The 16352-nt window shown below is 52.6% G+C and overlaps 2 protein-coding genes across 5 annotated transcripts in view; one reads left to right on the top strand and one right to left on the bottom strand.

Moving 5' to 3' along the window:
• Positions 1-3124, top strand: part of SETDB1 (SET domain bifurcated histone lysine methyltransferase 1) — a 33486-nt gene extending 30362 nt beyond the window's left edge. For all 3 annotated transcript variants that reach the window (XM_055584348.1, XM_055584346.1, XM_055584347.1), the window contains exons 17-22: positions 297-325; positions 440-572; positions 1062-1227; positions 1576-1787; positions 2046-2134; positions 2310-3124. In XM_055584348.1, the coding sequence (XP_055440323.1) occupies positions 297-325; positions 440-572; positions 1062-1227; positions 1576-1787; positions 2046-2134; positions 2310-2427 (747 nt within the window). In that variant the 3' untranslated portion in view covers positions 2428-3124. The remainder of the gene's footprint in view (positions 1-296; positions 326-439; positions 573-1061; positions 1228-1575; positions 1788-2045; positions 2135-2309) is intronic.
• CERS2 (ceramide synthase 2) lies at positions 3063-12059 on the bottom strand. 2 transcript variants are annotated; one of them, XM_055584371.1, is made up of 11 exons: positions 11903-12059; positions 6758-6931; positions 6218-6335; positions 5919-6037; positions 5654-5711; positions 5487-5537; positions 5157-5249; positions 4848-4976; positions 4529-4635; positions 4246-4399; positions 3063-4067 (listed from the first exon to the last, which is right to left on the bottom strand). In XM_055584371.1, exons 2-11 carry the CDS (start codon positions 6928-6930, stop codon positions 3927-3929), a joined length of 1143 nt encoding a protein of 380 aa, XP_055440346.1. In that variant the 5' UTR covers position 6931; positions 11903-12059; the 3' UTR covers positions 3063-3926. The 2 variants fall into 2 exon arrangements, with proteins under 2 accessions (XP_055440346.1, XP_055440347.1); XM_055584372.1 differs by lacking the exon at positions 11903-12059 and adding an exon at positions 8099-11450.
• Between the last annotated feature and the right edge of the window lie 4293 nt (positions 12060-16352).

Here is a 16352-nt window from a genome sequence, read left to right as displayed (position 1 = left end):
ACAGGTGGTGAACAGTCCCTTGTCCTTGGAATATTCTGCCCATGGTGTTTTCCATGCACATTTTGTAATGCCCTATTATTGGGAAGGGTTAGAGACCCCTCCCAGTGGGGCTTCCTGATGAAAATGATCGTTATTCTCAAGTTGGAGAGTAATTTCTCCACACACACCCCACTTGAGATAGTGTACCTCTCGCTGGCTGATATCTTTAGAGGTCATCTGAGGTGAAGTCTACAGTTGTTGGATATATTATTTAGAACCAAGGAAATATTCAGCCGTTCACTCGCTCTGTTTTCCAGGACCCTGATGACCGAAACAGGATGTCGATGTAAGTGCTTTGCTTTTTTACCTGTTTCCAAATCTTCCTTCTCTCGAGCCTACAAAAGCAGCCTGAGAAACAGCCAGTAAACCTGACCCCTCTCATGTCTTCCTCTCCCATCAGAGTTACTGAAAGCTCTCGAAATTATGGTTACAATCCTTCTCCTGTGAAGCCTGAAGGACTTCGCCGCCCACCAAGTAAGACTAGTATGCATCAGAGCCGACGACTCATGGCCTCTGCTCAGCCAAACCCGGATGTAAGTGGCCTTTCTCAAGCTGTGCCTTACCCAGCCTCCTGTTTTACTCTAGAGTGTGAGTAAAGGAGCGCTCTTCTCGTGTCAAGTCTGTCACCGTAATTACTGTTGGATATTTTCCTTTTTCTCTGGCCTTGACTTCCTGCTTCATTTTCCTTAATCCAGCATCTAATCTCGCTATAGTCTCAACCCCTTCATGCCTAACTGTACCTAAAAGCAGGGATTCCAAGAGGACCTTTGCATTTACTCGGGTTTTTTTATACATATATATTTTTTGGCTTCACCGGGCCCCAGTTGCTGTGTGTGGGATCTTCCATCTTCCTTGCAGCATGGAGAATCTTCTTTAGTTGCAGCTTGTGGGATCCAGTTCCCTGACCAGGGATCCACACCAGTTCCCCTCTCCTGGGAGTGTGGAATCCCAGCCACTGGACCACCAGGGTAGTCCCTCTCCGTTTACTCTTATTCCTTCTTTTCACTCTTCTGCTTTCTCAGGATGTCCTGACCCTGTCCAGCAGCACAGAAAGTGAGGGGGAAAGTGGGACCAGCCGGAAGCCCACTGCTGGCCAGACTTCAGCTGCAGCCATGGACAGTGATGATATCCAGACCATCTCCTCTGGCTCTGAAGGGGATGACTTTGAGGACAAGAAGAACATGTCTGGTAGTCTGGAAGAATTTGTGGAGTAGTAGGAAGGAACCAGTAGGGGAAAAATTCAGATCTTAGGAAGCATCCCTGGGAAGACTCCCTGACTTCCAGCTAAACTGTTAATAATGTGTGACATATCCCCTCCCTCTCTTCTTTCTAGTTATTTTCCCTCTGCTCCTGTATCCAGGAGATCTAATCCTGCTTGAAAAAAACTGCCACCTTGGGCCTTTGCCTCAGAGTCCCAGCTTATTGGTATTCCTGAGGTGCACTGGGTGGGATAAAAATGGAAGCAGGAAAAAAAAGGAAGTAGAAGGTCAAATCATGAGGTGGGGTGGACCTAGCCCCATTCTTCTCCTTCTCCAGGTCCAATGAAGCGCCAAGTGGCAGTAAAATCCACCCGGGGTTTTGCTTTGAAATCAACCCATGGCATTGCCATTAAATCAACCAACATGGCATCCGTGGAAAAGGGGGAGAGTGCACCCATTCGTAAGAATACACGTCAGTTCTACGATGGGGAGGAGTCTTGCTACATCATCGATGCCAAGCTTGAAGGCAACCTGGGCCGCTACCTCAATGTGAGACCCCTTTCGCTCACCTGTATGTGCTGGTTATCCCCTAGTCCTCACATTTCTAGTTCTTTTAAATACAACTACATAAACCCATCTTTTCTCATTAAAATTCTTGATCGCAAAGGATCTTTAAAGAGGTGCCTTTCAAAATCTCTGTTGCCATGGGAGGATCAAATGGCATTGTTTTCATCCAGCTCTCACTCACCCCACAAAACCAGATTCTGTTTCCTTGGTTCGAAAGTGAATCTGTATTTAAACTTACAGCACAGTTGCAGCCCTAACCTGTTTGTCCAGAATGTCTTCGTGGATACTCATGATCTCCGCTTCCCATGGGTGGCCTTCTTCGCCAGCAAGTAAGAGGGAATCAGGAAAGGGGATGGGTGGGTGGGAAAAGCCCAGGTTGGGGAGGGGCCAGGACATTCAAAGGGCCTCTCTTCCATCTGGGATCCAGCTCCCCCTGCACATTCAGTCATCGCAGGCCTGGGTTTCTGCTGTTTGACCACACCCCTTCCTCCTCTTCCTCTTCAGGAGAATCCGGGCTGGCACCGAGCTTACCTGGGACTACAACTATGAGGTGGGCAGCGTGGAAGGCAAGGAGCTGCTTTGCTGCTGCGGGGCCATCGAATGCCGAGGGCGTCTTCTTTAGAGGACAGCCTTCCTCCTAACCTTCTGAACCTTCCTGAACTGCCCTTTCCTCAGGAACTGGGTCTTCCTGACTGTTGAATTCTGACCCCCAAGTTTCTAGTCTAGCTACTCCCCAGCTTCTAGTAGATAGAAATGGGGGTTCTGGATCAGGAGACCCCTTCCATTGCGGTGCTAGCAGGCAGGGCCCCTCCCCTGCCTCCCGAGGCACTGGGGGTGGGAGAGGTTACCACTCTAACCTGGGCCTGACATCCCTCCAGTCCTCCTGTAGCTCACCCCTCCCATCCTACATTTGTTCAAGTGTTCATCCTTCTAACAGACTTTATTCCTAGAATGAGGGCTGTGTATTTTACTATCCCTGGTTTGTATTGTTTCTTGAAAGTAACAAGATGTTAAAACTAAGATTGTGATTTGATTTCTTTCCCTCAGCTCCCAGTTCTAGGTCTTGATGAGAGAGGAGCTTTTCCCCCACCCTTCCCAACAGGCAGCTGTCATTAATCCTGACCTTTCTCTACTTTGCTTTTTCTTATTTGCCATGTGATATTTTTTAATGTTGCATAACCATGAGGAAGGCATGAAGAAGACTACCTTAGTTTATTTAGTTGATCACTCTTCTCAGTTCTTAAGAGTCTCAAACACTTGTTGCCATGTTTTACTTAATCTTTAATATATTTTAATTAAAAAAAAAACCATTAACAGTACATTTTGGTCTGAAGTGGTCCCTCTGCTGAAATGCCAGGTGCTAGCTGTAATTCAGGCTTTAAAACCCAAACCCCAAATGTTTAATAAATAAAAATTAGAACTAGTTGCCATTCTACTCCAAACCAGCTAGCCTAGGGAAAGAGGCCAGAGAAAGGAGGCAGTAAGATCTTGGACCTGTGACTACAGGGACAGCTGGCAGAGAAGTAACAGGAGACTGTCTGAGCAGTCCACATTGTGGCCCCCACTTTTTGGCAGAGGTAGGATAAGGGTCACGTGCACCCGCCTACACTCAGTTCATCTGGGTCTTAGAAGGGAAAAAGTTAAAAGTCAGCTCAGCTTTGGTTTCTGGTCCAAGTTAGGGAGATTAGAAAGGTGAGCCTTGGTCCAACTTTGGCAGAATGAGGCCCACAGGTGGGACAGTAAGGCACGACCCTGGCTCTGGAGGTCAGGGAGTCAAAGGCAGACAGACAGGGCCAGATTCTGAAGAGTAAGGAATGTGACTTATAACCCCCACCCCCAGAACTGAGGAAAGGTCTCAAAATCAGTAGAAAGGACAACTTGGAAAATAAGACCAACCCCCCTCCCCCAACAAAGGATATAGCCAACCTCCCATTCCTGGAGATAGGCTGATAAGAATTTGGTTTAAAGGCAACTGGTTGACAGTAGCAGGGGGTGGGGGCACAGAGAAGAACACTCTCTTCTTGCTTTCTCCTTCTCCCCAGAGCTTAAAGTGACCCTGTGGGGAGGGTGGGGTATTTCCTTGGCTTTATACGTTAATCTGAGGGGCAGCAGGGACAAGGTTCAGTCATTCTTACGATGGTTGTTGTTGAGGATGGGGTGGCCATTGGCCAGGGGCCGGTTCTTTGCTCCTCCCCCAGCTGCAGCCTCCTCCCCCTCTGAGCTCTCCGTTTCTTCCCGGTCACTGCGTTCATCTTCTACTACCTGTGAAAGGGATGAGCAGGGTTACCAACCCCTAAGGACTGCCCCTCTCGGTGGGCTTTTTCCAGCTATACCCAGGGCCCCACAGTAGGTTTTACAGGGTTGCTGATATGGGAGGGAATTTGGGCCGTTCCTAGAGTTGAGAGTAGTAGGGCCTACAGAATGGAGACAGAACCATTACCTTTCCAGTTATGAACTTGTGGGCCATGCGCAAAATGAGGTAGGCCCAGAAGATATGCAGCAGCTGTAGCACTCCCATCATGAAATTGAAGAAGTAATAGCCAAAGAAGGCGGGATAGAGCTCCAGTGGGTACACCAGCGTGCAGTGCAGGATCCTTGGGATGGGGAGAGACAAGAACTGTTAACACAGAAAGGAGGGGGTCACGACTGAGGACAGACAAGTGGGGCCCGGGAGAAGATTCCTGATTTCTTCAAACAGGAGTCTAGTCTGGTACCCTACTCACCAGAAGGGCAGGATGACCAGTCGGGTGATGATGAAGACAATGGCGAAGACGATGAAGATGTTGTTGCAGGTGTTTTTCCATCCGGCATAGTTAAACATCTTGGCTGACTGTGTAGATAGCCCCCACCGATCATCACGGGCTCCTGACTCCCATATACATTCATACATGCATCCCACTTAACCACACTAGCTCTGTGCCCCCACCTCCTTGGTCCCAGGAACACCCACCCCCACCCACCACTACCCCAAGCAAAGGATAGAGGGACAGAAGAACCTGCACCAGGGTCTCTAGGCTTGAAGAAATGCCCAGGAAGCCTGACCTCTAGCAGGTAGTCAGAAGAGTCGTGCAGAGCCATGATAAGAGTCCCTGCTCGGACGTAATTGGCAAACCAGGAGAAACTGATGAGGATGATGGTGGCCACGTGATGGATGATCTGCTCCTTGAAGTCCTGTAGAAAAGATGCAACCTCCAGAGGACTGTTTCCTGTTCCCTAGCTTCCGTTCTTCCCCCTTGTCTTTAATTCCACTTATCCCACAACTCCATCCAAAGCACCCAGAAGTCAAAGGGGAGTTGGTTCATACCACGCTTCATTTTGGCTCCTACTCAGTGGTACAGCCCCATGACTCACCTTTCGCTTGACATCAGAAGCAATGCTGAAGAGCAAGGACCAGTAGAAAGACAGTTCAATCATGTAGTACCAATACTGGGAAGGGATGATGCTCTGAGAGAGAAAAGAGGAAGTTTAACGGACCCCAGAGCTACTGGACCCAATGGTCTCACCTCTCCAAACCCAGCCCTCCTTGCACTTAAGATTAACACCATGACTGCAGTCCCTTCTGCCACGTGTCTGAGATCAACTCTTCACAGGGATGTGTATGTCCCAATCCTATCCTACACTGATTCTCACCCCACATAAGGACTAATCACCCCATATAAGGAATCAGGACCCATCATGTACCTGTATGGGATATCCCTCCCAAACTTTCCTCAGGTCATAGAACCAAGGTTTCTGCAGAGAGATGGTAATAAGAGGTTAAAGGAGGAGGCACCTAAATTCTGGGCCTCACCCCACCTTGCCAGAGAACCTACTTCCCCACGCGCCCTCCCCAAGTAATCCCCACTCACGTCTACAATGACGGCCGTGCCGGCAATGAAAGCAATCAGGTAAAATGTGAATCTCCAGCTGGAAGAGGAAGCAGACATGGCTAGGAGAGTGGAATGGAAGAACGGCGCAGCCCTCCCCCCAGATACCCTCTCAAGGATATACTCAACCAAATGTGCCTCCTCACCCAGGAGTAATCTCTCCACGTACAGCTGCAGCAACCCCTCCCAGCAAAACACAGCAGACCTTCCTCTGCCACCCAGTTTCTCTCGCCTCAACTTCCCCTACCTTGCCTCTCGGAACTTCTTGAGGAGACTGGGCCGGTCCTGGTTGCGACGGCGGCGGAACCAGCGCTCTACCTGGCGGCCAGAGAGCCCGCTCTGCCGTGAGAGAAGCTCCACATCTGCCTGGGTGGGATGAGAAGCCCATTATGTTCAGCTTCACTCGCCCTCCCCGCCCCTCTGCCAGTAATGACCCAAGTTGGCCCCATCTGAAGGGAAGGGGAGATGCCTTCCCATCTCTGCACCCCATCTCCTCACTCCCTACCAGGACTCAGTAACTCCCAGAACAGGGTCTGCAGCTCATACCTGTTTGGGCTGCTTGCCACTGGTCATGTAGAAATGCTCCAAAGTGGGGTTGGGAGGTGCCCGCAGCCGGGTTTTCTCTTTGACATTCAGGAGGGCGGCCAGTGGTGTAGCCACGTAACTGGGGAAGGGATAGGAGTGAGGGGTGTCTGACTCTCTTGAAGCAGGCAAGCCTGTTAGCCCCAAACTAGAGGGCCTGGAGGGGGATATTGCAAGCTCAGGCAACTTTATCCTGGGCCTCAGTTTCCCAGCAACCCCCTCTCTGGCTGCCTTGGGCTGCCCATAGCTGACAAAGCTGCCTGTGTTCACTAGCCACCAGGCGGGTGGAGGGCAAGAACAAATAACCATTGAAGGAATGGGCCTGGGGGTGCTGAGCCCTCAGAAAGACAATGCTGCCTTTAGTGGGGGGCACACAGTAGGCAGGGACCTGGGTGGTGAGAACACCAGTGTGCAGGACCAATTAAACAGCAAGAGACAAACTTGAAGTACAAGAAACTGCGGCTGGGAGCCAAGGAAGGCATGGGGGTAGGCTGGTATGCTCACAGCTCAAAGAAGTATCGAATGATGAGGAAGAGCAAGGCCAGGGGTAGTGTGATATAGAGGTCAGAGGCTTTGGCGTAGACACGTCCATCTCGGTCTTCTAGATCAGCCCAGGTTAAGTTCACAGGGAGCCACAGCCGTTCCCACCAGAAGTAGTCATGTAAGGTCTGGAGCATCCTGAGTGAGGAAGGGAGAAGTAGAGGGCATCAAAGCAGGCAGCAGTGCAGAAGGAGACGGATGACCGTTTTCACAGTGTAACAAAAAGAGCAGGGGCAAAGACTCAGGCCCTGGGCTCTGGTCTTGGCCATGTGGACGAATCAGTGTGCCCATCTGTAATATAGTGGCTTTCCAGTTCTAACAGTTACTCTTAATATCAACCAAAGGTGACGTTAACATCCCCTGGAAGTCCTGATTCCCTAGACAAGAACCTTGGGGTCTCGCCATCATTTTGCTATTCTTACATGGAAACTAGACAGGATCTAGCCTAGAAGCCGTGGCCAAAAATCTTAAGTGAAATCAGAGTCATCATCCCTTCCCCCCACCCTCCAACCTCTTCCTAGACCTCCCATGTGTTAGTCACTCAGTCATATCCAACTCTTTGTAACTTTATGGACTGTAGCCCGCCAGGTTTCTCTGTCCATGGAACTCCCCAGGTAAGAATACAGGAGTGGGTAGCCAATCCCTTCTCCAAGGGATCTTCCTGAGGCAGGGATCAAACCCAGGTCTCCTGCATTGCAGGCAGATTCTTTACCATCTGAACCATCAGAGCTCCCAAATCAACCCACAACTGGAAGCTTCCTTGCCAGGGAGCCCAAGAAAGGATTGCAGGGCTGGGGCAAGACCTTTCTCCCCCTTCCCTCAGGACCTTCCCTGAGGCAGCAGGTCCTAGGGAAAATTAAGAGGCCAGAATAAACCAAAATTATGCCCCCAAATAGTGCTGAGCTCAAGGACAATCAATGGACATCAAAATATTGCACACAAAATTAATAGCCCATGCCCAAGCCATCCATTCCCAAACAAGGCAGAAGGACTCTATGTGAAGCCTATTCTCAGAAACAAAATGAAGACAAGGCTGCAGGGAGTCAAGAGTTGGAGGATAGAGAGTCGATACAGTGGACTAAGACATCTGGTAGAATTAGGAGCTACTTGGATTAAGGCTCCTCTAGAAAATAAAATACTAGTCTGCTCAGGGAACACCCATCACAAATACCCTCAGTGCTCAGGAAAGAGCTGCTGCTTTGTACCACCTCCCTCCCCCGTTTCGTCCACGGAAAGAGAAAGGATCTACAGGGTGGTGGTGACCACTTGGATACCCAGTGAAGGAAGGTACGATCTGAGGCTCACGTGGGAACAGCAGCTGCTTGGAGCTGAGAGAAGGAGCGAGATGATCGTGTAGAATCAGCGATGGTGGTCCACACAACCGGCAGTCCTAGGACTCAGCAGTGAACCCAGTAGGATGACAAGGGCAAAGCTTCCAGGCTACCAAGCCCTCATCCTCCCAGGAGGTAGGCCAGGTGGGTGGTCTCCAGACTGGCCTTGAGACTAAAAGCTGACACAGAAGGAAGGTGGTCCCCTCCCAGCTGCGGAGGAAATCGAGTTGGGAGATTGTTCTCTGCTGTGAACTGGAGACCAACCGGTGCCTCGCTGAAGGCTGATCATATCACAGCTGAGCTGGGCTGCTCGACAGCTCCGCCCCCACCCACCACAGAAGCACTTGCGAAATCCCTCTCAGCCTGTCACGGGTCAGCATTTCAGCTCAAGGACTTTACCCTCTTGTCCCCACTCCTGGTCACTGCTCTTTCAGATGAAAGCAGAGGGCAGCTCTGACAGTAAAGGAGTTTCAGCTCCACCCGCCCCCAACAGCACCCGTACTACACACATACATGCGCGCGCACACACACACACACACATTCCAGGCCTCAGCTCCTGAGGACACTGCCCCTTCCCTCTCCACCTTGGCCAGAATAAATATTTAATTAGTTAAAGAGATGGAAGCCTTTGGAACTGAACAAAACTAAACACAGTTATCAGAGTAGAACTCTCCCCCCACGAGAGTGCACACAGACACACTTTTTTCTTTGAGAGAAGTTGTAGAAAATTTAGTAGAGAAGGGACAAGGCAGAAAGCCTACATGCGGTGGCACCCCTCCAGCTCTTGCCACCTTCTTTGCTTAGTCTGATTGGAGGTGAAGAAACAGACCTGACTCAGTCACCTGACTGCTAGTCCCTTGGAGCCCAATTTGTCCTCCATTGAGGACTAAAGCCAAGGGTACTGTCTGGCCTAGACATTGGGCCCCATTCCTACCCTGGTCAGTGGAAACCGGCAGGTAAGTTTCTTTTGTCACAGATATTTTGAGGATTAAAAAGACTCAGAGGGCTGGCTGGGATCCTGAAGGCCAAGCGTAGAGTCCCTCTCCATGACTCCCAGGGGCCCAGGAATGCCTCATGCCTACAAAGAAGGTGAGGAGGCGGAGAAGCAGGCAGAAAGTCAGAGATGGGTCAAAGGCAAGCGCCTGGACAGCGCAACTATCTCAATCCCAGGTCAAGGTAGCACCTGACCCCTGTCTGCTCCAAACAGGGACAGCAGAAGATGGTGTGAGCAGAGAGTGTGATGTGTCCGGAGTTCTGAATGGGGGCTCGCTCACCCCCGGGTTTCAGGCTTTCTGTGACCACAGCCCTCCCCTACTGACTAGCACTTCCATTAGCAGAGGAGTGGTGGCCTGGACCCTGCCCCTCACCCCTGGAGCCTAGCCCAGCAGGAAGAGGCACCAGATTCAGCAGGGTCAGGACTTCGGACTCCATGTGAGGGGGAAGGGAAGACAATAGGGGCTCCTGGGCCAGGCCCACCGGCTGCACTTATACATCCCCACAGAACCTACCAGTCCACTCCTAGTGGCGTCCCTGGCACACCAAGCCAAGCAATGGATCCCACAAACAAAAAGGTGGGTCAAGAAAAGGGAATGTGCCTTCATGCCAGGGAGACATGTGCCTTCGTGCTTGCTTTTCTGGGTCACATTACTTAATTTCCTGGTGGAGAAAATCACACCTATAGGTATTTTTCCACTCAAACGATTTACTCCCCCACACACATGAAGAAACAATAGGGTGTGTGCATGTGTATGTGTCTCTGTCTCTCTCACGCACAAATACACCTGCCTCAGAGACACAGACACCACTTTATGAGGCACAGACTGGAGAACGGCCAGCTGAGCAGGGATTTCATGGGCATTGGATTACCAGGAACTTGAACAGAGCTCCACCCAGCTGCTACCTTTTGCCCCAACTCTGACTGACCCATCCCAGACTCTCACAGACAGATGAAAAGGGGCAGAGAGTCCCCAAGGGGACTTGTAGACCCAGTCTGCTAGGAGGGCAGAAGTTTGAGGCTATGAGGAAGAGATCTCACAGACTCAACGTGATAATAGTCCCAACGGCTCTCAGAGTGTGGAGAAATAATTGAAGAAGATACAATACGATCAGTAAGGGGAGAGAGAGTGACCAAGACAGGATCCCAGAGGCTCCCAGCTTTCACTGGAGCCTGACGGTCTACAAAAAAGAAGTGGGAAGAAGTGACAGAGGACCTGAATAGTCCAGCTTGTTGAAAACTTTTTCAGGCAGCTACACCAGGTCACAAACTAGAAAGCTGTGAGCAATGGATGAAGCTAAGAAGAGGTGTGTCATCCCTCCAGGCTGAAGTAGAGGTCTCAAAATTTTAGTTTTTCTGTGGCCCCAACACAGCCAAAGACTGCAGGAGATTACAGCCCCCAGAGGGAGAGAATGACTGGCAAATTCAAGTAGATGGGGATGTGGAGGGCTGGGCGGGCAGGGGGCATGCTAAAGGCACAGTGAAGGATCGGCCAGCCTGTGGCCAGTGACAGGGGAAAGCAAAGGCCCTCCCTCCCAGCGGGGAAGCCGGCCAGAGGCCCCAGTGAAGGGAGTGGACTGTGGGGTACCAAGGAAGACAAGGAACTCTCTCTCTCTTCAGAACAGGGTTTGTGCAGGTCACTGTATGATTAGGGTCAGGCCCTGAGGGAGGAGGCTGCAGACAAATCCTTACCCTTAGGAGCACCATCACAAGCCCAGTCAGCCACCCACATTAGGCCCAGCCACCTGGACTCCGGTATGGGACTGCAACCTCCGCTAAGACAGATGTGGGAGTGACTGCCTGCTGGAGGCCTTTCCTGATTCACTTCTCCAGAAAGAGGGGCTCACTCCATTCCTCAGGATCCTCAGAACCCCCTATCTCCTGTACCTGGCAACTCAGGTGAAGGATCGATCAGATTTTGACACCAAGAGTCTACCTTAGGAAGTGAACCTCTAAACTCAGGCCACAGATTAAAACCCCACACATGCAATTAACCTACTTGCCAGAGAGCCTCCGGGCCAGAAATTAGCAAGGTGAGGCCCAGAAAACCAGTTTCACCAACAGCTCCCCCTACCCCTGCCCCACACACCCCATAACGGTGTAAGAGCCTTAGCCACGGGGCGGGGGCCAGGGGCAGACACTCTGAGCCACTCCTTCCTGTTTCCCGTTAAGCACATGGACGCTCTGACCTCCCTCCCGGAGTGGGCACAGTGAACCGATCAGAAAAAGCTTCACTCTGCTCTCACTCTAGCCACGGGATCCCCCAGCCAGGGGCCGCACCGCGGGCTCTCTGCCAAGCAGGGGGCTCTCGTGCAACTGCTCACCGGACTTTCTCCTCCCCAACAAAAGGGCGCCGGAGGCTCGGCCGTCCGTGGGCAGCCCCGCGTCCCCAACTCCCAGCTCCTACCTGTTGCCCAGGAGGACTCCTCCGGGCTCCGGGCGGCGCGCTCGAGGACGCCCGGGCGGCCGGCCAGCCTGCCCTCGGGCGGCGCTGGGGGCCCGGCCGCTCCCGCGAGGCGCTCCGGCCCGCCCTCCGCCAGGCCCGCCGCCGCCATGAGCGCGCGGGGCAGAGGCCCCGGAGCCAGCGGCGGCGCCCAGCGCCGGCCGCCCGAGGGTGTGCGCCCGCTCCCCGCTCCGCTCCACGGCCCGCTCCCGGCCCCGCCAGGCCCTGTCCGCCGAGCCGCGTCCTCGCGGCCCCCGCAGTTCTCCCAACTTTTCCGTGCCCCGTGCCTCCCCACCCCTGCGCGCGGCGCCGCGGACTCTCGGGCGCGGGTTCCGACTCACTCGGCGGCGGCTGCGGCGTCGCGGAGCTGGCCCGGCCGGGAGCCGCTGCTCCGTCTCTCCCCTCGTCCGAGCTCCGGGCCCCCTCCGGACTGGCTCCGCTCGCTCCTCTCCTCCCTCTTCCGCCCGCCTGCCTGCCCGCTCCCTCCCTCCTTCCTCCTCCTCCCGCCGCCCGCCGAGCCCAGCCGAGCCGAGAGCGAGCCCAGCCAGCCCGGGAAAGAAAGGCCGCCAGCAACACAGCAGCCGGGAGACTGGGCGTGGGCCTACGGCCCGGCGACGGAAGGGAAGAGGAGGGCGGGCGGGCGCGCGGCGGGGCCCGGGCCTCCGCGCGGGGTAGCCGCGCCCAGCGCCCGCCGCCTGCCACCGCCCCCTCCCCGGCTGGGGGCGGGTGGTGGAAGCTTGGGAGCTGAGCCCTCGCTGCACCCGGCGGGCGGCGGAGGCCCACTGCAGGCGCTGCACCGGGGGGAAGAAGCCCCCGATGAGGGAGGCAGTGTGGGGTCTCCCAGCCTCTGGTCTCTCGGTTAGGGGCGCGCTCCGAGGACCCCGGGACAAACCCGCGAGGGGCTCGGGGCACGGAACGGCCGTGCCCCTGCACCACCCCGGCAGCCCCCAACTGCGGCCCTCGCCCTCCGGCCGGCTGCGGCCCCCAGTTCTCAGCGGCCAGACCGATGGCCACACTTCCCACCTCCAGCCCCACCGGGCAGCGGAGGGAGGAGGGCGCCCCGGCTCCCGGCCCCGCAGCCCCTGCGGTTTCTTCCCAAGGCCCGCGCGCCGAGGCCCAGCACCTCTCTCTCCAGGACTGACCCGGGCAGCGGGCCCTCGAGATTCGGCTGGGACCCCTAGGGCGTCCCCCACCCCAGCCCGGCCTTAAAATCCCCACCGTTTCCACACCAGTGCTGTAAAATCTACCCCCCAGTGGCACACATACCCTACTGCCGGCAGACTCGGAAGGAGCCAGTCCCCAACTTTCGCTATGTAAAACGTATCTGAGTTTTCAATCTAGACCACTGCTTATCCGTGTTCAAATTCATATTTTAAAATGTTTTTCCCCTAGACTGGTAAAATTGATGTTTCAGGAAGATGTAACATGTTTATCCTAGAAAACTGGCCTTGATTCCTAAGAACAGAGTGTGACTAAGATGTGTTTGAGGGTTTGTTTAGAGAGGGCCCGCCTAGCAGAGGTAACCATTTTTTACCTTAATGAAATGTTGGTGTTTTTATACCGAGACAGTTAGAACCTCTGAGGGCAGCTTGTTTCAGGGTTTATCTAGTCAAGTTCAGGTGTTTTGACAATTCTCTTAAGAAAGAACATGATGTCTCACTCATCCAGTTTGAGAGCTTGGTCCTCACTGAAGACACTATCTGGAGAGGTACAGAGGCAGAAGCTGTCTGATTTCCAACTTCTCCTTTGCTTTTGCAGTGGGCCCCCCAGCCCAGGCCAACAGGGGGGGAATGAAACTTGTTGGCCCACCCCCTGGCCCCTCACCACTGAACCAGTACCCAGGGGACTCTAGCCTTTTTCAGCCCCAGATTTGCCTGATTTTCCAGTTCCCAGCAATCCCTCCAGCCTTTAATTCCTTTGCCAAAGGGTAAACTCCTTTATTTGCAAGTCATATCCTTTCTACACCTTTGCTACAACCCACCCACCCCCACCCCCTCCAATTCCCAAGTTCCCCCCACCTTTCTTGAGTTCCCGCCCCAGCTTCCCTTTTCCAGTAGGGTTCCAATGTCTCCTCTTTGGGCCCCAGCTAAACTTTGGGTACCTCTCTACCCCCTCCCCAGATCTGTCTTACTTGGCTTTCCTCCTTTAGTTTCTGAACCCTTTTCTCAGGAAATTTTCCTGGACTTCCCCAAGGCCCTCACCAGACTTTATAAATGATTCCTCAGAGCACTGAAGACCAGTTAACTTTAAGATAGCAGTGGGAGGGGAAGTTTGGGGCTGAAGCTGAATAGACAGGCCTGAAAAGTAAAGATAAGAGGGTATACCCCTCCCCCAGGAGACAAAGAAGATGGATGGAGAAAGAGAAACTGGGCCTCAGGCAGCATTTGAATGATGCTGCCTGTTTAGAAAGGGCTTCCCTGGTGGCTCAGTGGTAAAAAAATCCATCTGCCAATGCAAGAGACGCAGGTTCAATCCCTGGGTCAGGAAGATCTCCTGGAGTAGGAAATGGAACCCACTTCAGTATTCTTGCCTGGAAAATTCCATGGAAGAGAAGCCTGGTGTGTTACAGTTCATAGGGTCCCAAAAGACTTGGACATAACTGAGCAACTGAGTACAACCAATTTAGAAACTCACTCTGCCTCTCTCTCTCTGCCTAGTTTGGACCAGGAGCTCTTGATCACTCTGACCCATCCCCCATGGCCCAGGCCTGGCATGGCCACGCCCACAGTGCCCCAAGCTGCCCGCCTTGCAGTGACTCACTTCCTCTGTATGGGCTGCTGAGGTGTCCGGAGGCACAGGACACAAATAGGCCTTTGGCTTGGGATTTAGGTATCTGGAGCAGGCAAAGATGTGGACTCTAGTTGTGGAAATGGGTCTTGGTCTTCCCAGGTCAGGCTTGCTTGTGTAACACACAAGACTGGATAAAAAGAGTAGAGCTTGGCCACAACATGAGCAGCGGGATTAAGATGCAAGGAATTCTGGGGAGAAAAAGTTTTATAACAAGAGGAGAAATAGCCAGGAGGAATTTCTGTGTATTCTGAAACCCATGCAGAGTGCAGAAAAGCAATATGGACCTAGAGCTGAACAAGTTTTCATGAGTCAACAGCTATGGCTCTGTATGTTACTTGCTGCTTGTCCTCCTAAGAGGAGACCCCAAATCAGTCATGCCCTTCTGAATGAAAAAATGTTGCCTACCATATCAGTAAAGAAAGGATATTGCAGCCGTCAAGCCATCGTATTATAGCTGCCAGGATGATGAGTCCTGAGAGAACTCAAAATGAAAATAGGATGCCCTCCATTAAGCTATCAGCCATTGCAGTCACTCCCACAATGGTGCACCCTTTGGAGACTCAGGATGGGAAAACACAGGATACTGGCCCCAGATAGCTGAGATAGATATCAAAGGAATGATTTCAGCGAGCCCTGACTTTTGCATCTTTCCTTACATAAAAAAGCACTACATTCATTGACTTGACATGTCTTGTTTTCCTTAATAAACAGTAATCTTTTGATATTCTGACTACCTGGCTTTTGTTACAAAATTCCTATATATTCTGGCTCCTCCTTTACTTCTTCAGAGCAGTCCCTCAGAGCTATTTGAGAGGCTGCACTCCAGGCTTAAGTTCCCAGTATTGTCCACCAAACAAAACATAATTCTCTACTTTTACGTTGTGCTTTTTTTTTTTCAGCTGACCTTCTCATCTGAGTGATGAGGAAAACACTGAGAAGTTAGGAGACCTGGATTCTGGTCCCAACACCATGGCCCTTGGAAGTCACTCAGTCTCCTTGAGTCAGTAACAAGAGGGTGGTAGGTCAGGTCATCCCTAAGATCTTCTCCAACTCTGAAATTCTAAGATCTAGAGCATGGGTATGGAGGGTGATTTGTCGCTGTTGTTCAGTTGCTAAGCCTTGTCCAACTCATTTGCAACCCCATGCACTGTAGCCCACCAGGCTCCTCTGTCCATGGAATTCTCCAGGCAAGGATACTGGAGTGGATTGCCAAATCCTTCTCCAGGGGATCTTCCTGATGCAGGGATCAAACCTGCAACTCCTGCAGCTCCTGCATTGTAGGAGCATTCTTTACCCATGAGCCACCAGAGATGCCCTAGAGGGTGTTTTAGTAAATCTGAAAAGGGCCTCAATCTGACCCTGGAGTTTAACAAAACAAAACCCAGGGACAAAAGGAGTAAAGCTTCCACCAGTCTCAGAGAGACATCTATAAACGCGTCACACACCTCATAATGCTAGGCAGTCAGGACCATTCTTCTGCCTCCTCCAAATTCAGTATTCAGCCTTGCAGGTCAGCCAGCATTACCTTGCAGAGGTTTAGACTGGAGAAACAGGAGCCCTCTTTTGCCCTTCATTTCCCCCTACACGTACTTGGAACATGCCCAAAAGAGATTCTCAAGGGTACAGAAAGCCAAAGCCCAGGGACCCTGGCTGTGAAGCTGCTCTTCTGCTATACCAGCCTAGAAGTCTCCTGCGTGTGTGCTGAGATCCGTCTCAGCGGGGCCCCTGGAGTGAATGTCTACCTGAGGCTCTTCCCCGACCCTGCCTGCCCATGGAGTCCTCTGGGGAACCTCATGTCCTCAGGCCAAGAGAGCCCCTTGGTATCCCTCAGATACCAAGGGGAATCAGAGCCTCCTAGACCACGAATGGCCACCAGAGGGTCTCAAGGCTCTCTTGCAGTGGCTCTCTTTTGATGGCCTCTTGTGGCCAGATTGGGGATTTAAAGAAAGAAGCGGCAGAAGAGATCCAAGGTTGGAACTCTTAGGGAGATGCTAATAACAG

Source organism: Bubalus kerabau, chromosome 6 (genome assembly GCF_029407905.1).
Source record: "Bubalus kerabau isolate K-KA32 ecotype Philippines breed swamp buffalo chromosome 6, PCC_UOA_SB_1v2, whole genome shotgun sequence".
In the NCBI taxonomy this organism is placed as follows: domain Eukaryota; kingdom Metazoa; phylum Chordata; class Mammalia; order Artiodactyla; family Bovidae; genus Bubalus; species Bubalus kerabau.
This window is presented reverse-complemented; position numbering and strand designations above follow the sequence as displayed.

Bases quoted from the DNA above. Each gene is read 5' to 3' on its own strand.
- CERS2 (XM_055584371.1), bottom strand. From the start codon at position 6,930: ATGCTCCAGACCTTACATGACTACTTCTGGTGGGAACGGCTGTGGCTC. The intron at 5,250-5,486 runs GTACATGATGGG...TTTCTCTCTCAG, and splicing joins GGGAGGGATATCCCATACAG to AGCATCATCCCTTCCCAGTA. The intron at 4,400-4,528 runs GTGAGTAGGGTA...CCCCATCCCAAG, and splicing joins CTGGTCATCCTGCCCTTCTG to GATCCTGCACTGCACGCTGG.